This window comes from Leptodactylus fuscus, chromosome 9 (genome assembly GCF_031893055.1).
Source record: "Leptodactylus fuscus isolate aLepFus1 chromosome 9, aLepFus1.hap2, whole genome shotgun sequence".
Taxonomy (NCBI): Eukaryota; Metazoa; Chordata; class Amphibia; order Anura; family Leptodactylidae; genus Leptodactylus; species Leptodactylus fuscus.
This window is the reverse complement of record NC_134273.1, coordinates 28915333-28941226: the sequence shown is the minus strand read 5'-3', so window position 1 is coordinate 28941226 and position 25894 is coordinate 28915333. Positions and strand designations below refer to the sequence as shown.

The 25894-nt window shown below is 43.0% G+C and overlaps 2 protein-coding genes across 2 annotated transcripts in view; one reads left to right on the top strand and one right to left on the bottom strand.

Annotated features, from left to right (window-relative positions):
• Nucleotides 1-10423, bottom strand: part of DNAH12 (dynein axonemal heavy chain 12) — a 59643-nt gene extending 49220 nt beyond the window's left edge. Inside the window, exons 1-16 of the mRNA XM_075286770.1 lie at nucleotides 10266-10423; nucleotides 9873-9963; nucleotides 9360-9386; nucleotides 8936-9125; nucleotides 8300-8375; nucleotides 8057-8215; nucleotides 7710-7905; nucleotides 7322-7510; nucleotides 6637-6793; nucleotides 5445-5536; nucleotides 4807-4985; nucleotides 3374-3509; nucleotides 2402-2527; nucleotides 2086-2220; nucleotides 1582-1775; nucleotides 650-899 (exon numbers count right to left, since the gene is read on the bottom strand). Coding sequence (XP_075142871.1) covers nucleotides 650-899; nucleotides 1582-1775; nucleotides 2086-2220; nucleotides 2402-2527; nucleotides 3374-3509; nucleotides 4807-4985; nucleotides 5445-5536; nucleotides 6637-6793; nucleotides 7322-7510; nucleotides 7710-7905; nucleotides 8057-8215; nucleotides 8300-8375; nucleotides 8936-9125; nucleotides 9360-9386; nucleotides 9873-9963; nucleotides 10266-10423 — 2355 coding nt within the window. The remainder of the gene's footprint in view (nucleotides 1-649; nucleotides 900-1581; nucleotides 1776-2085; nucleotides 2221-2401; nucleotides 2528-3373; nucleotides 3510-4806; nucleotides 4986-5444; nucleotides 5537-6636; nucleotides 6794-7321; nucleotides 7511-7709; nucleotides 7906-8056; nucleotides 8216-8299; nucleotides 8376-8935; nucleotides 9126-9359; nucleotides 9387-9872; nucleotides 9964-10265) is intronic.
• A 7193-nt stretch (nucleotides 10424-17616) lies between these two features.
• On the top strand, nucleotides 17617-22117 carry PDE12 (phosphodiesterase 12). Its single transcript, XM_075287745.1, has 3 exons — nucleotides 17617-18793; nucleotides 20184-20262; nucleotides 21532-22117. Exons 1-3 carry the CDS (start codon nucleotides 17621-17623, stop codon nucleotides 21972-21974), a joined length of 1695 nt encoding a protein of 564 aa, XP_075143846.1. The 5' UTR covers nucleotides 17617-17620; the 3' UTR covers nucleotides 21975-22117.
• The last annotated feature ends 3777 nt before the right edge of the window (nucleotides 22118-25894 follow it).

The window sequence follows — 25894 nt, the reverse complement described above, 5'->3', positions numbered from 1 at the left end:
ATAGAAAGCCTCCATGATAAGATATCCATAATGCTACAAAATAAATGTACTATAACCTGAATTCAATATTCCAGTGATAGATCAGGGTTTGATGCTCTTACAGTATTCATACTAAAACTCTGATTTTGTAAGGTTATATGGCAGAAGAAAGCCAAGGCTACCTAGCTCTAGTGCAGGGCCAGAGGGGGCAGCATATGACTTTAGGCCCTGCAATTGCTGTAATTGTGTAACTATTTTGCCCGGAGTGTTCCTTTAAGATTTTAGTATATGATGCATTTCTATTATGAAGCATTCCTGCCTCCTATGTAGGGATTAATAACACGCCTTAGGGAGTGTGCAACCTTTACAGGATGGCGTATGGAGACTTACAAGCCATTTTCACTCCACTGGGGGACTATGGGAAAAATAGCAACACAGGCACTGTTTTCCTAATTACAGCCTGGAAAACAGATTTGCATATCCTGCCTCCTATGTACACACTGAGCAATATCAATATCAATGTGTCAGAAAGTGAACATATTTCAGATTTGGGTACTTGATGACAATCTTTAATAAAAAACTACAGCACATTTACTGCTGAAGAAAGACTTGAATGGACATGACAGTCTATATCTGTTTATAAATATAACTTTATTGGGCATAAACATACCTTAAAAGCCTTGATTTGTTCCGTGATAGCAGAACACATGAGAACTATGCGGCTTTCCTTCTTCTCCTCTTCTACCTTATCCTTATCTTCCGTTAGCGTTCGGTGAGGAGTCGCCTTTTTCTTCTCTTCTTCTGACTTCTTCTGTTTCTGCTGAAATAATTTCATCATTTTGTAGACCTCCCGGAAAAATTCATCCACCTCGGCTTCCATGTTTTCTCCATTCAGGTCAAGGAAAGCGCCATCAATCCACCTGTAAGCATGATAAATTTTGTTTTTTAATTTATGTTTTTATTTCTAAAACTTTCAGTTGCTTTCAGACCAGAGTCTTCTAAAAGCTAGAGGTGGCCATACAATAATGTTGGGTAAGAATGCACCACTGCTGGAACCCTCAATAGTCTGTGGGGGAACCTGGTTGTGTTCAGTCATCCTGCAGCAGCATCACATTAGATATATTACATATTGCCTATTAAAAACATTAACGCAGGACTGACGCATGTTGACGTACCATGCCCCTATAGCGTATTTGAAAAAAAAAAGAAATGTAAATATATATATATTCCACCTTTAACATAAGCCTATACATACAAGTATTCTAATACAGGGATGCCTAAATGGGTCGTCCAAGATTTCACATTGATGGCCTATCTTTAGCATAGGTCATCAATATGAGACTTCTGTGGGTCTGACCCCTGATCAGTTGATATCTGTACAATGTATAGAGCCGGAAGTTCATCACACAACATTGAACGGAGCTATAATAGCATGTTACAGCTCCTACACAATCTAAAGAACCATCTGCTTCTGACTCAGTACACCATGCCCATCTCCAGTGACTGCTGGTTTTCAACCTCCATTATTCTTATATGGATGACCTGTAGAAAAGGCCATCCATATGAAGCCGTGGTCACCCCCTTTAACATGGCTGTACTTACTTTTTTTCTGTTTTCTGCCATTTATAAATCAGTGCAAAAAGTTTCTGATAAGGTTCAATGTTGACTTTTAGAGCATCTATCTCAGGGTACGTAGTAAGGTCCCATTTATACAGTGCCTCTTCTTTGTTAATATAAGTCATCACCTCCTCTGCATCTGCTATGCGCTTCTGTACTGTTCTCACATCTGTTACATACTGAAATCAGATAGAATAAGAACAGAAAAATTGCAATTTGGATAATCTTATAGTACAAAATTGGCTATATATATATATATATATATATATATATATATATATGATGGCTCAGTGGTTAGCAGTGCAGCCTTGCAGCACTGGAGCCCTAGCTTAGAATCCAGCCAAAGACATCATTTGCAAACAACGATTTAATGTTGCCGGAATGAAATCCTGGTGATTCTGTAACAAAACTGCACATAAAACATACAGATCAAGCTTTGGATTACAAACTAGAACATTTCTACCTTTATACAACACATTAATATCATACCTGCTGCATCATATCCAGCTCAGAACACTCTGCAAACTCTTCCATCCGACGTGACAACTTCTCCAGTTCCAGCATAAGCTTCTCTCTTTTGCCCAATAATTCGCTCTCACCTTTACGTTTGGCCTTTTCAATCAGCTTTTAGAAGAGTTGCAAAAAATGCTCAATGAGTAAAATGTAAGTTTTACCAACTTATCAATATTTTATAAGAAACTAAAGAACTGACACAATAAATATCATATCTATAGGCTGCAGTGTAAAAACAAAGCTGGTGCTCAAAGTCCCATTTCCACAAATATATCCCTATACATCTATGTACCTGGTCATTTTCATCAAACACTGGGTTGATATTTTTTGGCCAGAGTAACACTGTTGAGTTCAGGACGATATCTTCAGGTAAAAATAAATGAACATCTAGAAGATAATTCATTCTCCTCTGACACTCCTGAAAGTAGAAAAGAAAAATTACAATATACTAATGAATTCATGTAACATAATAATAATGTAATATAAGCTACAAATAATGGGTCATTGGGTTAGGCTAAGGACCCACAGGCTGGAAACGCCACACTAAAGCACTGCGGGAACAACTGCGGCGTGACCGCATCGTGGTTCTTTCCACAGTGCTTTGAACAGAAAGTTCACAGAGTTTTCCTCCGCGGACTTTCTGTTACAATTATATCTACAGGAAAGCCGCCGGCGTTTCTGTAGATATAATTGACATGCTGTGATTTTCAAAACCGCAACGGTTTTGGAAATCGCAGCGTGTCCGCACTGCGATTTTTTTTGCAAAGTGGGCATGGGATTGGCATGAATCCCATTCATTTTGCAAGTACTGTAAAACGCCACAAATTTTTCCATGGCGATTCCGCCGCGGGCAAATCGCAGCGTTTCCGGCCCGTGGGGCCCCAGCCTTAAGGGGGTTTTCTGGTTCCCTGGTCTTTTTTTTTTTGTATACTGATGACTTATCCCTAGCATAGGTGATCAGTATTAGATTGATGGGGTCTTACACCCGGTCACTGCATCTGTTCAAGGATTCCTCTGCTAATGAAATCTATGCAGAAGATGGAGCTGGAAGCAGAAGGTTCCCATGTATAGCGGCTATACAAGACCCTACTCACATGCAACAGGAAAATCCACAGCATACCCTATAGATCATGATTTTTTTTTGTGCAATTTGGAGAAAATTATTCATGTCTGAACATATGTGGAGAAATGAAATTAAATAAAACAGACAAAATACCCAAATAATCCTAAATAAGATGTTATAAAGTCTCAGTGTCATACATACAGCAATTCGGGACTTCAGCTCTACAAGGCTTTTACTCTTAGCCTCCTCAACAAATTCAATCTCCTCTATTACATCTTCTGTCGTTTCAGGGACCTTTAATGCCTGTTCCTTAATTTTCTCAAATTCCATGCAGATTCTAAGGGAAACAAAATATTAGCAGAGGTATTAAAATAGATAAATGATATTTCATAGTATTCTAAAGAATCTGCTACAAGATGTAATACTCTCACTGTAGCATCAATGGCTATATCTTACTGTACAGTATAGCAGACATGAGAGGTACAGAGGTAGCAGTTATACTCGGGTCCTGGTGCTATGACAGCCTAAGGACCCGGCCCCACCACAGCATTTTACATTAACTGCAAAGTGGGTGAGATTCTGGCCAATCCCATCCACACATTCGAGAAAATAATCCGCAAAGGAAATGCTTCGATTTCAATAACTCTTGCATTATTGCTAATTGCAGCATGTCAATTATACCTACAGAAATGCTGGCAGTTTTTGTATAGGTATAAGGCAAGCAGAAAGTAGAAACCTTCTGTGATAAGGGAAAAATTGCAATGCGTTTTCGTCAAGGTCTTTCCCGTAGTGCTTATGGCTGATGTGTGATGTCACATTCATCGGTCACACGGCCTGTTTGCATCTCAAACCCATTCCAAAGAACAGGGCTATGCTGCAATACCAAATGCAGGCAGTATATATTGTATGTATGGCGCTGTGCTTGGTTTTCAGTAAAGAGATCAAAGCATTTGTTTGAGTGTTGTGGCCTCTTCAAACAGCAGATCAGCAGGAGGATAGAGCTGCAAAATCCCTTTAAAAGGAACCTGTTAGATAATTGACAACTCTATACTGCCCCCTTGTCCTGTTACATGAACTAACGTGCCCCTGTATGCAAAATCTGATGAAGCCAAATTGCAAAGTCTTGTTTGAAAACAATGCATGCAGAAAGCAAATTACTACTGAAGAGTAATCTGGGTGGCGACAATATCCCCACAACCTGCAATAACATTCAGACGTCCTTTATTACCAAGTTATTTGAAGTAAACATGTAAGCTCTCTATTGTCTTTACTATGATATGATTGTAGTATTATATGATTATGGGAAACTACATGCTACAGAAACGAACAGGGAGCAGACAGCGCTGTTCTATGTGTAGTGGCCAGAACAGGTACTTCCTATCAGCACTAATTCACTTGGAAGTGGATCTAAGCTGCAGTGACTCAGTTCAGCCACAACACAGAGAACAGCGCTGTCTGCTTCTTGCTCCATTCTCTGTGTATCAGCTGCTTATAACAGCTACTGAATGGGGTGGTGGACCCCCACAGATCTGATATTAATGACAATCTTGAGGAATACATACTCAATATTTTTAGCCAGGAAAACATAGAATAGAAACCTCTAGTTAAACCACTGAATCCAGGATTTTACTCACGTCTCATTCTCCAGTCTGTGGTTTGTCACTAGTCTATCTAGTAATACATTAGCAAAACTTTTCGCTTTGTCAGCCAGTCCTTGCTTTAAATCATCGCAGTCAAGCTGGACCATGGTGAAATAGGCGCGGGTAGGTAGTCCCATAATATCTCGGGCCAGGGTGTGAAATTGTTCTATAAACTGGAAGATATTTATATACAATTCAGTAAAACGGTCACATTAAAAATAACTTATTCTGTCCGCATCTGTACTGGAGTCCTCTGTTACAAGCCGGACAATGTAGTACAGCATGCTGAGCTATTTCGTGTGGCAAAACGTTGGACCCAATAATGGAACTCTAACAAACCCCATTATAGTGAATTGGGTCTATCTGGTGCTTGGTATACAACCTATCAGGGATTTGGCACTGCCATACAATACAGACCGTTCATTAACAAAGCACCCGACATTTATATTCTTCTTCCCCACACTTTTACACACCTTCCCGATCTGCGAGTGCGCGCAAAACATCCCTTAAATAAGAAAGGCGAGAAAATTATTCCCACTGCAGCTCAAGTGATGGTCCCTGCGGGGATGTTAGGTCGCCTTATGATCAGCTTATTGTCAGGGGCCCCTTCAAACATGGTCACACATACGTACCCCTGTATATTCATCAAAACTGTGTTCTTCTGACAAAAAGGTTTCTACTTTCTCATCGGCTGAACCATTCACCAGCCAGCTGAAGCTTTCCACTATGGAATGAAAGTCAAAGAATATAAATCAGATCTCGAATAACCTAAATAGTAATATATCAGATCTAAGTACCAATCAATTACTTACTAACATGTAGCCTGAAACAGTAGGACATGTCTACTATAATAAAAGCGAATTGGTCAGAGTTATAACCATGGACCCATTTCTACCTACAAAGCTGGATTTACTCATTTCTAACCTACATCATTATTTCCTAGGTGGCCAGGTGGTCTTTGAGTGAATAGCTTCAGTAAAGACCCCCCAACATATCACATTAAAACATATCAGTGAAAATTACAAAGACAAACAACCTGTATTACTGAGAGATACAGAGGAAGTGCATTTAAGGCTAATGCCTCTTGGGACGACCCGGCAGGGATGAATTGTGTTAAACAAAAAGCGCTTTAAACAGAAAGTTTGCGGAGTTTTCCTCTGCGGACTTTCTGTTACAATTATATCTACGGGAAAGAAACCGGCGTTTCCATAGATATAATTGACAAGCTGCGGTTTGCAATACAAACTCCTTGCAGATGTTGTTCCTGGCAGGATTGAAACCCAGGACTCCAACGCAGCAAGGCTTCAGTGCTAACCACTGAGCCACCGTACTCCTATCAAAGACGTTTTTATGGCCTAATCTATGGATCGGTGGAGGGCTGGCACCAGCACAGATCAGCTGTTTATAGTTGCTCCTGATTTCCCGTACTGTAATGTACAGTGCACAGAGCTGAGCGCTCCCATGTTACATCTGTATTTATTTACTTTGCTTACTTATATAGCGCCATCATATTCCGCAACACTTTACAGTCATTGTTAGTCACTGTTCCATGTAGGGCTCACAATCTGCATCCCCTATCAGTACGTCTTTGGAGTAAACCGGAGTACCCGGAGAAAACCCAGGCAAGCACAGGGAAAACATACAAACTCCTTACATATGTTGTCTTTGGCAGGATTCAAACCCAGACTACAAGACTACAGTAACCACTGAGCCACCATGTTGCCCTTATAGTATTTAGCAACTAATAGAAAAGTGTGCAAATGTAGAAAACCCAATAGGCCCATTTGTATTATATCCTTCTTCTCAGAATCGGATGGAACATACCGTAAGTCTCAAAATGCCTCAAAGGCTCCTGTAAATTGTGACTGACCGCCTCTTTCAGCTTCAGTACAGCAGACTCAATGATGTAATCTGAGAGTTTGGCCTCAATAGTCTGAACTGTATTACTACCAGAAAGCCACGACTGAACCGTCTGAATATTCTGGGCAAAGAGAAAACATTCACAGAGTTAGACACAACCATAAATAATCACAATAGGCGTCCATCTCTATAGGGTAACTGAACCCAGCAAACAAGTGTGGTCAGTGGCAATTACAGATCTCATACATCCCCCCACCACTGACAAAGAGGGTGATTTTTTCCTAGTTTATCGTTCAATTAGAGAAGGATTGTGGCTGGATCTGACTACTTAAAATGAATTTCCATATTTATTTTTATTATCTACACAGGGTAAAAATTCTGCATTATTAATTTATTTAATTTGTCATTAATACCTTTGAAGCTTTATTTTTCTACAGAGTTCCACTGTGTACACATTGTGCTGTAGTCACTACTACGGGGAGCTTAAAGGGGTTGTTCAAGCACATAATAACTCATCTAATTCATGGCTACAATTCATTTTATACCTGTATCCATATATATATATATATATATATATATATATATATATATATATCTATGTACACATATATAAGTTATGTATAAATAACGAGAAAGCAATCAGAAATACCTGTAATGTCTTTGAGATCCGAGTTACTATAAATAGTACAACTTCCTCTAAGTCCTGGAAGCTCGGATAGAAATCCATTTTTTCATCATCAAATGTAAGTTGCATTTTAAAGAGCGGCAAAAATTGTGTGTCCTTGGGGTCAAATAGACTGACAAAAGCTTCTACGCTTCTTTGCAAGAGGTCTCTCACCTGGACAGAAGAAATAAATAAGCTACATGACAAATGAACAGTACAGTAAAGGGGTATTTCAGCCATAAGCAACTATCAGCTATATACTAGGTAGGTGGCAACTGTTAGTCTGGTGGGGTTTTTACTGCTGGGACTCCCACAGATGAATAACTATATATAGCATAGTATATAGCATAGATCGCATTAGTCCCATGTTTACCTGGTTGGACATAAGTGTTGAGACACAGCTGTAAAAGGAATCAATCTTATCTGCTTTAATGGACTGCAGGGCATCTTTACTGGCAAACAGGTTGATCACTTTGGGGTACCAGGTATTCAGTAACCTCTCTTCTGTCTTTGTACATGCCAAAGAAACACTATTTCTTAGTGATTCACATTCCACAGGACCTTTTGACCTAGAAACATAATAAAAATAACCTAATTTATTCCATGCTCTAATGTCATCCAGTTTTTGTGATGATTATTAAGACTTTGTGTTTTTATAATTGCTATATTATACAGGAAATCTCAGGTCTGATCAGATCAACAACATAAGTTCTGTATAACCTGTATCCAGACAAGTCAACGACAAGCAGGTTAGAGAATGTTGTGTATCCCAAATCAAGTATGGTCCTGATAGCCGGAGAGACAAGATGTAGGTTTTTGATGATCTCGTGTCTTGCTTGGACAAAGTTCTGATGCCATGGCTTAGAGAAATCCAGACCTCTGAAAGGGGAAGAGAGTGAAGTATTAGGTAATATTTAGCGTCTAATGTGAGGTGATTTAAGGAACAGATAAATAAATACTCACATAGGAAATTCAGGTGGCAGACTAGACTCTTCTGCTTCTAATCCTTTAACCTCTGGTTTAATCAAAGTACTTCTGACTGAAGGAAACCATAAAAGAATGCTGTAATTCCTAAAGCTAACAAGTAGTCATGATAACAGATATGTAACAGGCTGGCACAATATAAAGTCCTTATTTATCATCATATCATACATACATATAACATGTGACATCTCATCTGTCTCCACACTGCCATCTAGTGGTCAAAATTGTTTTAACAAGTAAGCACAACACTCAACCTGATTTTGCTAAATCAATCGAGAGAAATCTGGGTCCTCCAAAGCCCCTTCCTCAGTTGTGTTTCACTTGTTTGCCCCCCCTCCCTCTTTCCTTTCTCCCACATCCTCTCCTCTCAGAGAATGTGGGATACAGAGGCAGTCTGTCCTAAGGATACGCCATCAATATCAGATTGGTATGGGTCTTACTCTCAGCACCCCTGCCAAAGTGCTGTTTGAAAAAAATTGAGATATTCCTGCAAGCACTGCTGCCTGTTTACACCTGAACGCCACCCACTTAGTAGTGGCCATTCCAGGTATTACATCTTTATCCCATTTAAATGAGCAAGTGAAAAAAAAAAGTAGCAGACATGAAAAGACTCACCCAAATGTCTCTTCATACTTTTCTCGAAATCTTGAGAAACTTCCTCCAACAGATCTGATACTAGCGCCTCCTGGTCCCTGCCCTTCTGAAGAGGCTGCGGTACTAAGGTGAGCATGGAGTCTAGCCAATGTTTCTGGATGGGCACCACCGGGCTGTTCTCTACACATTTCTTCATGTACAAATAATTCATCTGAAAGACAAGGGAACAGATTGAGCAGTAAAGAAAACCTTAGCCCAATCCCCCCAAAATGCAGCCCCCCAGTAGAGACTTTTTACAATAGTGATTGCCAAAGAGGAAAGCTCTATAACAAATGTAAAAATCATATCAAACAATATCACCAATAAAAGTGGAAACTAAAACCTCTTTGTCTAATGGTGTTGTGTATAGAGTTGTACAATGCTATACAAGATGTATAAATCTCACCCTCAGCTTTCTCTGCTCGCTGTTCATCTGTAATAAAAAAGAAACATTAAGGGCAAGAAACCTGTTATAAAACCTGAAGCATAATATAGAACCTTCCTGAAAGCTACAACATGGGTGGAATAGCAATGATCTAGGGCCATTACCGACCACCATAGCCATGATACACTTTTTTTATGTCATCTGTTTGGGGTTGACGTCAATGAGAGCTAAGTTGCAGTAATGGCACCAGCCACTATGCAGCTTACTGAGCGATCTGCTTTTGTGTATAATATGGCATCAGAATCTTCCATGAACTGCTGATCTGTGAGAATTTCAGCATTTTTGGCATTGTAGAATAAAACTACCCTACAGACCTTTTGAATGGGCTTTGTGGGTCAAAAGCCCTCTATATACACACACATATATATATATATATATATATATATATATATATATATATATATTTAGTTATGTATAAATTATATATATATATATATATATATATATATATGGTCTTATGATGATTCAACTTACAGTCGAGGGTAACTGGGGCTCAGGAGGGGTGGGAACTCTCCTTTTTTGCTCTGTTACAGTTTCTTCATAAGCCTTTAGAGCCTCCTTCATTCTGTAGAAAGAAGACATCATGATACAAAATAAACGGGAGCAACACGGTGGCTCAGTGGTTAGCACTGCAGCCTTGCAGTGCTGGAGTCCTGGGTTCAAATCCTGCCAGGAACAACATCTGCAAGGAGTTTGTATGTTCTCCCCGTGTTTACTTGGATTTCCTCCCATTCTACAAAGACATACTGATAGGAAAAAAAAAGTGTACATTGTGATCCCTATATGGGGCTCACAATCTACATAAAAAAAAAAAAAAAAAAGCAGAGAATAAACTACTACAGATGTGAATCCGATTATAGAACATACATGATATCATTGAGGGTCTTCTGATGTTCCCGGCTTCGTTTGTGTTTCATGAGCTTCTTGCCTGCAGGGCTCAGGGAGGAAGCTGGGAGGGTTAGGGGAGGAAGATGAACACCAAGACGGTCCGCAGGAGGCCGATGGGATGTTCTGTTGTAAGCCATCTATGGAAGAAATAAGTGAACATTATATAAGTATTAAAGGCTTACTGACGGGAAAACCTACACTGTAGGGCCTAGGACATTGTAAGACCCCACTGAGTACAGCTGACAAAAATCAAGACCCGAAACATGTTTATATTTTTTTTGTACCTATGGTATCTATTATGATGGATCTGGATTGTATACGGGGCCTTTCATTTCTATAGCCCTATCCGGGTGCCATTGGTCTTGTTTTCCATGGTTCCAAAGACAACTACAGTTGTGTGCATATGGCCTAACAGAGAATGAAAATACTGTAAGACAACACTAAGTGAGCACCATGATGCGGCTGACCACCAAGGAATGTTAAAAGGTCCCTCAAAAACTCAATTATGACCTCTGGGATGAGACAATTTGTACATTGTAATATTGTAGGTTTCTCTATAGGACTTCAGAAATAGTGAAAAAATTTATTTATTGTTTTCTCTTTCTAAATGTTACAAAATAATCAAAAATACCGTCAAAAAATACTATGATTTAAAGGTAAAGCCTCCATGGATCCATCACAACCCTCAAGATGCTCAATCAGATTGAGATCTGGGAAATTTGGAGTCACCACCTTGAACGTTTTTGTCATGTTCCTCAAACCACCGTGAACAACTTTTCCAGAATTACGCTAGATTCGCTCTAAGTGCCGGCCTATCCATTGCTCTGGTCAACAGATAGGCGGTCCACTGATATAGCAGTTACACACTGGATCCCCATAGACCCCATTGACTATAGTAGGCTCCGTTGGGTGGCCATCATTTTATAACTGAACTCAAGACACTGCGACAAAGTCTCCAGTGTAGATGTGAACTAAGGCTGAAAGAGACCACTGCCAAAAGGAAGCCCATTACCCCGAAGGGGTGCAGCTAGTCTGTACAAGGTTTAGGATGCCAGGACATGACACTGCCGTAGCTTGTATTCTTCCCATAGTGCACCCTGCTATTCCCCTTGGTAAGTGATGCACATGCACCCAGCCATCCACATGCATGGTGTAAAAGAAAACCTGATTCCTCAGAGCAGGACACCATCTTCCATTGCTCCATGGTACGGCTCTGCCATTGTAGGTGCACTGGGTGATGGACAGGGGTCTACAGGGGCGCCCGGAACAGTCTACGACTACACAGCCCCATATGCAGTAAGTATGGATGCTCTTTGTGTGCTCTGACACCTTTCTAGCATCGCCGGCAGCCCTATTTCAGCAATTTGTGGGGATGGACAGACATGTAGCCTTCACGACACCCCCCCCCCCCCCCACACACACACACACCCCACACACGAATGAATCTACGGAGGCCATGACCTCTGACCTGTTACAGGTGACCCATCTGTCTAGGATGGGACATATACACATCACGTGTGGGCGACAAAGTAGACCAATGGACTGTAACCTGCGGCACTCTACCTACAGCAAGACCCGAGAGCATGCTGGGAGTTGTAGTTCCACAGCAGCAGGAGGCCGATGAACCAGAGAAGGAAAGGACACAAATATACATTCTACGCCAGTGGCCACTTTTCTGGGCTGCCTATACATGGTGGTCCACAAAATAAGTACACAGAATATAAGATGTATATACGGTAATACATGCTTCTATATGTTACATATCACTGTATATAGAACTACAATATGTACATGTGTGCTATATGGAGCTCTCCACAGGCCAGGGTTATACTCTATACAGCAGGCAGGGCGCTCACCACCTCTCCACAGGCCAGGGTTATACTCTATACAGCAGGCAGGGCGCTCACCACCTCTCCACAGGCCAGGGTTATACTCTATACAGCAGGCAGGGCGCTCACCTCCGGGTCGGCTCCTCTCCCCCTATACAGTACGTCTTACTATAGTACATGTGTGCTATATGGAGCTCTCCACAGGCCGGGGTTATACTCTATACAGCAGGCCGGGGTTATACTCTATACAGCAGGCAGGGCGCTCACCTCCGGGTCGGCTCCTCTCCCCCTATACAGTACTTGTCTCCTCAGGTGAAGACTCTGCCATTAAACAATCCGTTGTCATGGAAGCGGGGGGCGTGGTGTTGGTAAGGGGCGCTTCCTATTTAGTGAGATTAGGGCGGGGCTCTAGTGCACAGTCTATTTCACTACACTGATGACACCTAGTGGACAGAAGTGGTCAGTGCACGCTTAGAAGGTATACAGGCATTACTGGGATATGGGGTTACTTCAGTATATACAGGGGGCAGTCAGTGTATACTTACCTACCTACAGACACTTACATCGCCTTATAGATAGACAATAATATAGGAATTGTTTAATCTCAGGTTATAACATTTCTATGTATCAGGTTCTCATGGTGTTATATTTCGAGTAAGTCCAAACATGGCGGCAAAACCGTGATGGCAACCAAACAAGCAATAAACAATATATTATTAGCAGTCTGATATTAAATCACAATTGTGTGAATGGCCGTCTGGTGTTCGGACACACAGAAGCCACCACGGCTAACCATAAAGTCTATTCACGTAATGGCACGTCTGAGAACCGTATCTGAGAACTGCATTACGTACGTACACAGTGTTACCGCACGGTTATTGGTTACCTTTCATTCACAGGATAAAAACTATTTTATTTTACATTTCTCCTGTCCAATAGCTGAATTGTAAAACCAGGCTAAAACTGCATGCAGTTTTTTTTAGATGCAATTTCCAACTGCAATGTGTGAATATACCCTTAAAGCTAAGGCCATAAACTGAGCAAACTCAGCTAAACATGACATAACTTCTAGGCTTAGTTCACACTGAGTTTTTTGGCAGCGGATTTTGACGTGGAATCCGCCTCAAAATCCTTGTGCCAAAACGGCTCCCATTGACTTCAATGGGAGCCACTCACTTCTTTTTTCTGGTATCAAGTAGCAGAATATAGAAGCAAGATGCCCTATCTTGCTGCGGATTCTGCGGCTGATTTGGCCATGGCGTGAGACTTCCTCCCGATTAGGCCCATTCATTCGGGCCTAATCCGGAACCGAATTGAGTGACAGGATGCTGGTGCACTGCATCGGTATTCCATCGCGGCTAGCCACGAGGTATGTTCACACGCGGAATCCATTTTTCGCTGTGTGAACATAACCTTACCTGCCTCAACACATATAAACCATTGGTAAAAATGCAACATTTCTGCAGGTAAAATTAACATGCTGCTACTACTGAGTTCTGCAGCATTATGTTCTGTATATTATTATTCACTTTGCTGGGTCTGTAGAAAGCGGCATTTTTTTTTCTGCTATATTTCCACAACCATAAAACACTGTGTTTCCACAACTAGTGGCCTCAGCCTTTTATTTTGTCAGGAGTGGCTACAATCCTATTAATATTATAAATGTGAAAGTTTGTGAGTTTGTGGGTTTGTGTGTTTGGATGTTTGCATGTTCGGATGTTTGTTCCTCAATCACGGAAAAACCGCTCCACCGATTTGGCTCAAATTTTCCACAAACATAGTTAATACACCCGATTAAACAATAGGCTACTTTTCGTCACAATAGCGCATATACGTTTTTCCCAGGACCCTCACAAACCCCAAACTCACATCACTATCTCTGCAATCTCACACACTTTGGACCATAGCAAGCCACAAAATTCATATTGCCCTCTACAGCCTCGCCCCTAACCCCACACAATCACATATACATATACTTTACCACTTTGCCCCTCACCTTAACAATACTCCAGGAGGTTCTCTTTAACGCTCCGGAGCAGCCATGTTTGCCGACCCCCACCGCTCTGACAATCCGCGACACCGCCCACCCATGTCAATACCCCTAGGCGGTCTAATAAATGCAAAAAAAAGTTTAAAAAAAAAGTAAAAAAAAATATAAAAAAAAAATAAAAAGGATTAAAAATTCAACTCTCCCCCCTTTCCCTAGAACACATATAAAAGTAGTTAAAAACTGTGAAACACATACATGTTAGGTATCCCCGCGTCCGAAATCGCCCGCTCTACAAAGCTATACAAATATTTTTCCTGTTCGGTGAACACTGTAGCGGGAAAAATGGTCAAAAGTGCCAAACCGACGTTTTTTCACTGTTTTGATTCTGATAAAAATTTGAATAAAAAGTGATCAAAGCAATAACATTTCCTGAAAATGGTAGAACTACAAAGTACACCCGGTCACGCAAAAAAAAAAAGACGCCCTATACATCCCCGTACACGCACGTATAAAAAAGTTACGACTGTCAGGGGCCACACGGTGGCTCAGTGGTTAGCACTGCAGCACTGGAGTCCTGGTGTTCAAATCCCGCCAAGGGCAGAAAACCATCTGCAAGGAGTTTGTATGTTCTCCCCATGTTTGCATGGATTTCCATCCCATATTCCAAAAAGACATACTGATAGGGAAAAAATGTACATTGTGAGCTCTATGTAGGGCTCACAATCTACATTTAAAAAAAAAAAAAAAAGTTACGACTGTCGGAATATGGCGACTTTTCAAAGCAAAAATTTTTAACAGTTTTGGATTTTTTTTTAAGGGGTCAAAATGTAAATAAAACCATATAAATTTGGTATCCCCGGAACCGTACCGAAACACAGAATACAGGGAACATGTCATTGTGGCTACACAGTGAACGCCGTAAAACCAAAGCCCGTAAGAAAGTTGCACAAATGCATTTTTTCTTCAAATCCACCCCATTCTGAATTTTTTCCCTGCTTCCCAGTACATTATATAGAATAAATAATGGTGGCATCATGAAGAAAAATTTGTCCCGCAAAAATTAAGACCTCATATGGCTCTGGGAGCGGAGAAATAAAAAAGTTATGGGGTTTAGAAGGAGGGGAGTCAAAAACCAAAAACGCAAATCAAAAAATGCCATCGGCGGGAAGGGGTTAACTTCAAATCCCTCTGTCCCAAAGACACTATGTACAGATTATACCAACACGGTATAGCAGCTCAAATACAAATTAACTTCAACACAAAAGTCTCACGTATTCTCTGAATTACAGCAACAACAAGATACACAGTTACATTTCCTATCCCATACCTTATACACAGTACGAAAACCTTACCCGCGCCTGTATATACCCACTTCTACAATCACCGCAGATGAAGTCGCGGGTACCAGCTAGTAGGATATATATATAGGAGGTTCTTATACTTCTACCTTTTGTTCAATCTACTCCTGGCTGTAGCTCAAAAAACCGCAGCAAAATCTGCAACAAAAAAAGCTGCAGTGAAGTGTTAGTCTAAGGCAGGGGAAACGTCACCATGGCGTTTCAGTGTCTGCAAAGTGACTGGAATTCTGGCTAAACCCGTCCACACATTGAAGAAAATAATACGCAACAGGACATCCTGCAAATTCCAAAAATGTTGCATTTTTGAGAACCCCAGCATGTCAATTAAACCTACGGAAACGCTGGTGTTTTCTGTATAGGTATAAAGGAGACGGAAAGTCTGCAGAACAAAACTGTGTGGATGTTCAGTGAAAAGCACTGTGGGAAAAACGGTTTCCGACGCTGTTTTTCCTGCATTGCTTTTAGCTGCGGCCTGATATGCAGAGCCTTAGCCTAAGTTCACACTGAGTTTTTTGGTCAGAGTTTTGGCAGAAATCCGCCTCCAAATCCTAAACCAAAAAACGCCTCACCATTCAAAGTATACAAAACGCTTCCGAGTCTTTTCCGCTAGCGTTTTTTTCCACTAGTGGCAAAAAAGAAGCGAGATGTCCATTCTTTTTGAAGCCGTGAACGTTTTATGACTCACGGCTTCAATGCAAGTCAATGTGAGCCGGTTTTTCCTGCTTGCGGTTTTTTGGCAAAAACCTGATCAGGAAACGCCAGGTGTTTTTTTTAAATATAATTCATGACCACATCCCTAGAGGAAATGGATCCGGATACTCCTCGAAAAACGCCTCGAGAAACACTTCAGGAAATGCTTCAAATAGCAAAAAACGCCTCAGGAAACGTATCACGCGTTTTCCAACCCGGTTTTGACAATGCCAAAACTCTGACCTAAAAACTCTGTGTGAACTTACCCTAAGGCTGAGGACCCACATTATGGAAATGTAGCTTTTTTGTTGCAAATTTTGCTTTGTTTTTTTTTAAGCCAAAGCCAGGAGCGGGTTGAGCAGAAGGTAGAAGTATAAGCGCTGCCTATATATTTCCCATTCTGAAACAAAAAAGCTGCGCTTCTGCAACGTGGAGCCTGTGAAAAACACAGCAGTACCAGCAAAGTCGGATCCCGCACCAATCCTATGGAATTGATAATACATTTATATCTTCAGACAACCTTTCTGGAACGTGACAAATAAAACAAATAGAAAAGGGAAATCATTTATTTTATTTTTCTATTGATTTATTTAGCACAATACAATCCATATTCTGTTGGATTCCCATCAGCGAAGCACCGAATCTCTTGTACGATGGATGCAAGTGGTGACCTATGGACCAATGTGATTATATTGGGTTGTGAGGGGTTTCTGATATTTAACCTGGGATAAGAAATAGATTTTAAGCCATCAGGGTTGAGGCTAATTCACATTTCTGCCAGAGACCCCTTTGCAATGTCCGCTTAAAATGGGCAGGCAAAAAAAGTCCTGCATGCATAATTTTTTTTGTACACTGACGGACTCCATTATAGTCAGAGGGGTGTATATGTAACTAGTATTTTAGTGGTGTGCCTATCTGATGTTTCTCTGATGGACCAGAACAACAGAGTCGACTCTAGTGTGATCTTAGCATCAGATGCCGCAGGAAATAACGGACGTAGCATCTAAGGGTGTGATAAAAGGAAGGGGTTCTGACGCCCCATTAGCACACACCATGAATGTATATAACAATCTAAAGGGAATTCCCATATGACCAGTTATGCCCAATCTATAGGATAAAGGGATAGCTTGTAGGTCGTCGGGCATGACTGTTGAGACCTCCATTGATCAGTAATTGGGGGGACTTTCACCCATGTTCTGAATGGAGCTGTGATCAGGCACCTTGTGAACCACTCCATTCATTTCAGTGGCAGCATCTTGGCCAAAACACAGCGCCTGCAATATATATTTGCTGCAACTGTAAGCAATGATGACCCCCCTTTAACTCTAAAGCTGCCGCTCTCCTTTTGAGGTTGGCTACCCAAGCTCCTACATCATCCATTCACCCCCCCCCCCAAACACACGTGGCCGTACCCCAGCAGGGAGGGGTCCTGATGACCGCACTGTGCTGCCAGCAGAGGGCGCTACAATGAGCGGCGCCTCCTCGCGGTTGCTTAGCGGGGCTGTGCGCCTCTTAAGCCGGGCAGGCAGCATGGACAAGGCGGTGGTGAGGGCCGTCCCATCAGAGGCCAAGCTCAGCATCTCCCTCACCCTGTCCGGCTCCCACCGGCAGCTGCAGAGGGACCAGACTGAACCTCTGGGCAGGGCCCTGGCCCGGATCTCCGCCAGCGCCACCAAGACCAAGAAGCGCAAAGAACCGCCGGCTCCGGGGCCTCCAGTGCGGCTCTTCTATGGAGGACAGCCCGTGTCTGAGGCCGTGACCAACGCAGAGGCCTGGCAGGATGGCGCCGAGTTGCTGGTGGGGAACATGGTGTACCGGGTAGAGAGGAACCCCCCGATCTGCCATGAGCTGGACCTGCCCCGGCACGTCATGGCCGGATTCCCCGTCTGCCCGCGCCTCAAACTGGAGTTCTCCGATCCCGATCACTCGCTATTCCTCTGGTACAAGCAGCAGGCCCGGAGTGAAGCCGGGGACTGTCCTGAGAGCCCGACCCAGCAGCAGTGGCAGGAGGCCGGCCATGAGCGAGTCTTCACCCCGGCGGTCGTGGATATCGGTCTGCGGTTGAAGGTGCGCTGCACGCCGGGAGATGGCCACAGGTTCGGAGAGAGCCAGGAGCTGGAGGTGGACGGGCCGGTGGAGGCCGGACCCGGGGCTTGTACGTTTGATGAGCGGCACCTGTACACCCAGCGGCTGACCGAGGAGCCGGTGATCCGGATTGTGTCCTACAACCTGCTGGCCGATGTGTACGCGCAGACCGAGCATGCCCGCACCGTGCTCTTCCCCTACTGCGCCCCCTACGCCCTGGAGATGGAGTACCGCCACTGCCTCATCCGCAAGGAGCTGAGCGGCTACCGGGCCGACGTGCTGTGCCTGCAGGAGGTGGACCGCACGGTCTTCTCTGACAGCCTGGCCCCGGCACTGGAGGCCTTCGGCCTGGACGGGCTCTTCCGCCTCAAGGACAAGCAGCACGAAGGCCTGGCCACCTTTTACCGCCGCAGCCGCTACCGCCTGTGCAGCCAGCACGACATCCTGCTGGGGGAAGCGCTGACCGGAGACCCGCTGCACCGGGAGATGCTGGAGCGCCTGTCCGGCTACCAGGCCGCCAAGGAGAAGATGCTGCAGAGGTCCTCCGCCCTGCAGGTAATGGCAGGGCATGCTGGGAGATGTAGTGCCACACCAATGTCACCAGTTACCCATAGCAAGCAATAACATTCCAGCTCCCATTACTGTGCAGGAGAGAAGATGGAACCTGGTTACTGTGCAAAGTAGATGCCGGTGATTTGCCCATTACCAGTCACAGCGCTACCTTCGTTTTCCATAATCTGCAATCTGACTGGTTGCTACGGGCAAAGACTAAGTGAAGTGGAGTCCCTAGTAGAGATGAGCGAGTAGTATTCCACCTAGTAGGTATTCGATCGACTACTACAGTATTTGAAATACTCGATCGGGTACCACTCGCTATTCGAATGGAAAAGTTCGATGCAGAACCAGCATTGATTGGCCGAATGCTATACAGCCAACGCTGGTTCTTCTACCTTTAGAAGTCTTCTCCGTGCAGCTTCCCCGCGGCGTCTTCCGGCTCTTCATTCACTCTGCCAGGCATCGGGCCTGGGCAGAGCCGACTGTGCGTGTCTGCTTGTAGTGCGGGCATGCGCAGTTGGCTCTGCCCAGGCCCGATGCCTGGCAGAGTGAATTCAGGGCTGGAAGAAGCTGCGGGAACGCTGCACGGAGAAGACTGCCCGGAGGATCCAGCCCGACCCTCACTCGTGGACTTGGTAAGTATAATTTGATCGAACGTTGCCTACCCCTGAAACAAGCATTTTCCCCCCCATAGACTATAATAGGGTTCGATATTTGATTTGAGTAGTCGAATATTGAGGGGCTACTCGAAACGAATATCGAACCTCAAACATTTTACTGTTCGCTCATCTCTAGTCCCTAGCAACCAAGAAGGCGGAAACTGTCACATAAATAGAGCTGCAAACTGTCTGGTTGCTTATGGGCAAAGGCTACGTGGAAGAGTGGTCCATAGCAATCCATGGAGTTGCTGCTTTCACTTTTTCTAAAAATATAAGCGCTATAGTCTGGTTACTATGAGCAACTCTGCAATATCCTTTACATCGGTTTTGATCAGCAAAAGACATTGCGTTCTACGTTATCTGTAAAGTGGATGAGATCCCGGGTAATCCCATCCAGACATTGCAGAAAAGGATCTGCAGCGGAAAAGCTGGACTGTCAAAAACACTTGCATGTCAATTATACCTACGGAAACGCTGATGTTTTCCATAGATGTTGGAATCTCAGCTGATCCAAGTAGAGTCTGACGTGTGAAGTATCCGGGATCGTCCTGTGGGTTTGTTTGGTTGTGAACAATACCTTATTACATTGCAGTTTTCTCTGAAAATCTCCATAAAAGTCAATGCTGGTTTCTAGATTGGATCCATGAATGTTCCTGAAGTTGGATTGATGTCGGTCATAAAGTGATCGCTTTAATATGTGACTTAAGTATTTTCTTATGACATTTTCCTAGGTGTCAGTCCTGGAGTCCACAGCAGAACCTTCTAGAAAAATATGTGTGGCCAACACTCATCTTTACTTTCACCCAAAAGGTGAGTGAATAAGCGTTCCTGCCGACCATGTTCTGCTGGGCTCTGTGCTCTGCCTTCTCCATCTTGGGTCTCAATGTGACTTTTCTCAGTACCGCCTCACTTATTTGTGACTATTCACTAGGAGAATGAATGGGAAACTGATCCCAAGTATCCTAGGAGTTGTCGTTCTGATGTGACAGGTGCAAAATAAACATTTAGGCTAAGGTCCCATGTTGTGGAAACACAGTTTTTGTTTGTTTTTTTGTTGCGTTTTTTTGAGCCAAAGTCAGGGCTGGATTGAACAGAAGGGAGAAGTATAAGTGCTGCCTATATATTTCCCATTCCTTTTGTAGCCATTTTTGGCTTTGCTCAAAAAACCGCAACAAAAAAAGCTGTGTTTCCACAACGTGGGGCTTCATCCTTCTAAGGAATCTAGCATAAAATTTTCATCCTGGTGCACATGTATCTCAAGGGGGTCAAGAGTGTTGTGTCCTTAGTAAAGCTGATGATATGTCAGTAAACCGTTTTTCTGCTACACTATTTTAGGCTGCTTTCACACAACAGAGTCTCGTGTGCCAGATTTATCTGAACACTATGCTGGGAGACAGACCCATAGCATTATAGTTGTCTATGACGCTAGGAGTCCCTGCAAAATACTGTCCCTTAGTGATTACAGTGCAGTACAATATATTGCAGAGCGGCTGAGACTCCTAGTATCCTATATAGCTAGAAGTCTGTCTCCCAGCATAGTGTTCAAGACAGTAAATCCAGTATAAACATAGCTGAGATATGGTTGTGGGAGAACAGCCTTACACAGAGACACCCTATAAGGAGCCTATACCAGGTGGTTTGTCCTATCCATCCATCCATCTTCCCAACGTACACCCCCAAAACATACACTGGGAAGATTACCATTGCAGATACACTATAAATTGACCTATGTATGCGTAGCTTGTTTTACGATAAATTCACGCAAGTCAGATAATTTAAGACCGCTTCAACTGAATTGGGCATGCACCAAAACAAGCCCAATTAAATCAATGTACCTGATGCATAGTTAATGGAATTTCTGCAATACATCTGCGTTGTGTAAATTAGGTTATCATATGTGTTTCCCTGGGCACGCCATATGCAGAAAAAAGGACAGTTCACAAATTACTTGAGCAAAACCTAGTTTGTGCTGAAATGTGTGACTTTCATGCTAGGAATTTGGGGTGGAAGGCTCAGTAATTCCTCACGTCTATAGTTTGGATTGAATAAATTGGAATTGACCCCTTTCTATCTTTCTAGGTGGCAACATCCGGTTACTTCAAATAGCTGTAGCTCTGGCTCATGTCAGACACGTGGCATATGAACTCTACCCTGGCATTCCTATCATATTCTGTGGAGATTTTAACAGCACCCCTTCCACTGGTATGTACAGTTTTGTAAGAGATGGGACCATCTCCGAGAGCCATGAAGACTGGATGTCTAATGGAGAGGAAGAACGATGCAATATGTCTCTCAGCCACCCCCTGAAACTGAAGAGTGCCTGCGGGGAGCCCGCTTACACCAATTACGTGGGTGGCTTCCATGGCTGCTTAGATTATATATTCATTGACTCTGAAAGTTTAGAAGTGGAACAAGTAATTCCCATGCCAAGTCATGAAGAAGTCACTAGTCACCAGGCTCTCCCCAGTGTTTCACACCCCTCTGACCATATAGCTCTTATATGTGACCTGCGGTGGAAGTAGGACCTTATGTTTACAGATGTCATTTTTTATGCTGCTGATACTAACACTGGTCACCATAAAATGTCTTCAGCATTGCCGTTGGTCTGACTCGTACAGAATGGTGTCATAAAAGGATGAGCACAATGGCGTGACATACGGTTGTCTGAGCGGGATAGTTGGTGAATGAGCATTGTCTGAATGTGCTGATGTGACGGCTGCCGCTTGCTTTACATAGAAGGTACAGGAAGGGGGGCAGCAGGGTGTCTGTGATTCAGAAACCAGAAGCACCTCCATGACGGATTAGACATGGCTGAATTTCTAGTTCTCTCCAGCATTTCGTTGCCAGGATCCTTTTTACATGACATATTACGCATTTCATAATGCGGCACATTAGTCATCATTCCATGTACACTGTCTGCAATGAAGGAGTTGCAGCATGCAAAGTCACCTTATATACAGGCCCGCTCATATGTGAAATAATCATCTGATGAAGTCCTTGGGTGACTTCATTTTGTTGCATGTAGGGATCACTACAGATTTTTATTCTGTTTGGAACCTCACCCTAAGACCATATTCACATCACAACTGACAGTGATGATAAAATCAATGAGTGAATTGGTATCGTTGCATGCCCATTTTTTATTTTTTTTACTTGGCTGTCGACAAAAAGGACTTGCCCTATTTGTGTTTTGACACATACCTAAGTAAACATGTGACCACACCATTGGGTTTCATAGGTTTTAAAACTGCTGCCAGGTGCCCATTTTTCACTGTTACATGAATCTAGACAAAAATAGACACATAAAAAAAAAACAGCACTGTTGTGCGCATAAGGCTTTAGGCTGGGTTCACATGGGGGAATTTGGAGCGGATTCTGCCTCAAAATCAGCTCTGAAAACTTGCCGCAATATGGCTCCCTGCTTGATCTTGACGTGGTGTCGGCATATGATCCACATTGCTTACCTCTGTTTCGGGTTTCTACTCCAGGATATACAGGGCCAGTATTTGGAGATGAGTTGGAGGCGGTAACTTGCCCTTAGGCTAAGGACACACTCTGTCAGTTGGCAGTGGGATGTCCATGGTAGATATCATGCAGTAAAATAAATCCGCTGAAATAGTCCGGTTTGTGCTGCAGGTTTCACGGGCTGTTTTTACATTTGCATTCCATAGGTTGTGCCCTGCGGCTGAACACAATTGACATGCTGGTGTTCACTTTGCACTGCGGGGTTTTTTTTTCTTCTGCAGTGTGTGTATAGGATTTTCTTAATTTCCATTCATTGCACTTGTACTGTACTTTGCAGCAGGTAAATCTGCAGAAGCTGAATATTTAAAGAGAAAAGTCAGACGGCACTGCAAATTCTTCTAAATATAGTAGTCCATTTTTATATATATTGGTCTACAGGCGAGAAAATATATATATATATGCATGTCTTGAAGTTTAGTGGTGCTCAACATCCAAAAATATAGCAGCCGAAATATCTTAGATGAAGAAAAAAAGAGCAAGGAGGGCACTCACCAATACGTTGAATACTTCTAAAACATCATCCTTTATTGATGCATTTTCATTAAAAACAATCTTCAGGAAGGGAGAAGTTGCATGTTAGGCGTGGAGGCAACAGCCGTTTCACGCTTGTAGAAGCGCTTTCTCAAGCCCTTGATGCAATCTCAAATAGTTCAGAAAATCAGGTTTATATAAATTCCAACACAATTAGTTATAATTCACATAAGGTGTATCAGACCCACTTCTAACCAATCAGAGGGAGAGCTATCTAGCCTAATTTGGCTCTTTTTCCTTCCCACCTAAGTGGCGGACCTGAATGAGAACTATCAGTACTCAAAATAGCCAATCAGCGAGCTCCATGAGCTGACTGCTCTACACGGAATGATGCATGCGTCCTACCTCTCTCAGGAGCGACCAATCAGAGTTCTAGCCTGATTCGGCTCTTAGTCCCTCCCACAAAAGTGGCGGACCTGAATGAAAACTATCCATTCTATAAGACGACCAATCAAATCTGCAGAAGTCCTGCCATGGTTAACCCTCTGTGAACTTGTATTATGTGTAAGTAGCCTTCTAATCCATGTAATATACAGAAACAGCTGATAACCATATTGAATATAATAAGGGCATTCTTGTTGTATATATGCTGCTCTGCAATACAGACTTGCCACATGGATGACGCTCTATGTGCATTTCATGCCGCTAGAGATGGAAGAGTATGTTCACATGCAGCACACTGATTGATGTACCTTGTATGTGAAGGTACTTAGTCACTGTGGGTGGGCGCTTCAGCTACCTAGTCATAGTCCCTGGGCCATTATTCCACACCCTGCAGGGACTGTGGCCAGTAAAGAAGTACTCAATGTCCTACTCCAGTGAGAGGGCCTATGAGACTCCCTGGTTTAGGGGCCTGGTTGCAAGGGTAACTGATGTGACCCCTATAGCTTTTTGTTCTGTCTTTGGCTGGAAGGGCCACAGCACCCCCCAACTATACTGTTACTGGGGACCTTCCAGCTGAAGACAGAATAAAGTGACATGGCTTAATAGCCCAAACACATACTGTATTTTTCAGACTATAAGACGCACTTTTCCCCCCAAATTTGGGAGAAAAATGAGAGTGCGTCTTATAGTCTGAATGTGGACTATAAGAAGGGGGTTGAGGAGAGGAATTGCATCGTTACGCTCCTGCCGACGCTGGTTTCCTGCAGCGGCAGGAGCGTGGCGATTCTGTGGGCCTCCAGCACCTGTGCCAGCGGCTAAAACCCTCCCTGGCATCCGCTGTTCTATTACAGCGGAAATCCAGGTCTGCAAGGATAATGGCAGCCGCTCTGCTGCAGAGGTCGCAGGAGCTGACCTGTTCCTATGACAGCCGGGAGTCTAATGAAGGCTCCAAGGCCTGTGATGGCAATATTACTATTGCAACTGGTCTATGACCAGCCTCAATAGTAATATAGAGAATCTCCCTTTAGACGGCAATACACTTGCCATCAAATGATTGCAGGTTCAAGCCCTACTTTTATATGTATTCTAGGGAAAGGAGGTGATTTAGAACTTTTTTTTTTTTTTTTTAAGGTTCTGTGTTTTCCACACGAATCATGCAAAGAGAAAAGTACTACAAGAAGCACTTTTCTCAACTGAAACCACACAGACCACATTATAGTCAATGGGGTCTGTGGGTTTCCTATGTTAACCACTTTTTATACGGATTAGGTTACCATTCAGGGGGTCCCCAAGCGGACGGCCTGAACAGAAACCCATGTGCAGATGTGTACTGGGCCTCAGGAGAGGTTATCACTATCTGTGGGTGGTACAGTATACAGATCAGCTTCTTACTGGTATACCAAGCATACTGCTATACATTATGTAATTGTTGGGCTTGGTATTGCAACTCCGTTCACTTGAATGAGACTGAGCTACAAACAGTCCATGTGAAGAATAAATATCAGTTCACCACAGTATCCGCTCTGCTCCTTGAAGTAATGACTACCAGTGCCTGTGGTATTGTGTAATACAAGTCTCAAGTAGTCTGAAATCCTCCTCCTGTCATATGTGGTTTTACAGTCCAGCATTGCCTGCATGAAGATTGGTTCAGATAATTACCATACCACTGTAAGGCAAATAGTTCTTCTCCCTGTATGACATGGGTCTCTAATATGATGCCTATATAGTACCCATCTCCCTTTCTAATATCAGAAAAACTCATTTTTAATATTAAAATTTTTTAAAAAAAGTGGCAAATTGGTAATACAGATAAATGCCCAAACCCTTGCTCTAGAAGGAGACTTAACGTTGACCTGCAATGGGTCACTGGTAAAATACGGACCTGTATAAGATAGATCTAAGATCAGTTAGGACTAGAGACAATTTCGGAGTACCATTTTATAGATGGCATGTAAAGTGGTACTGCCTCATGTCAGTGTAGCGGCATTTATGGTATTTGCTA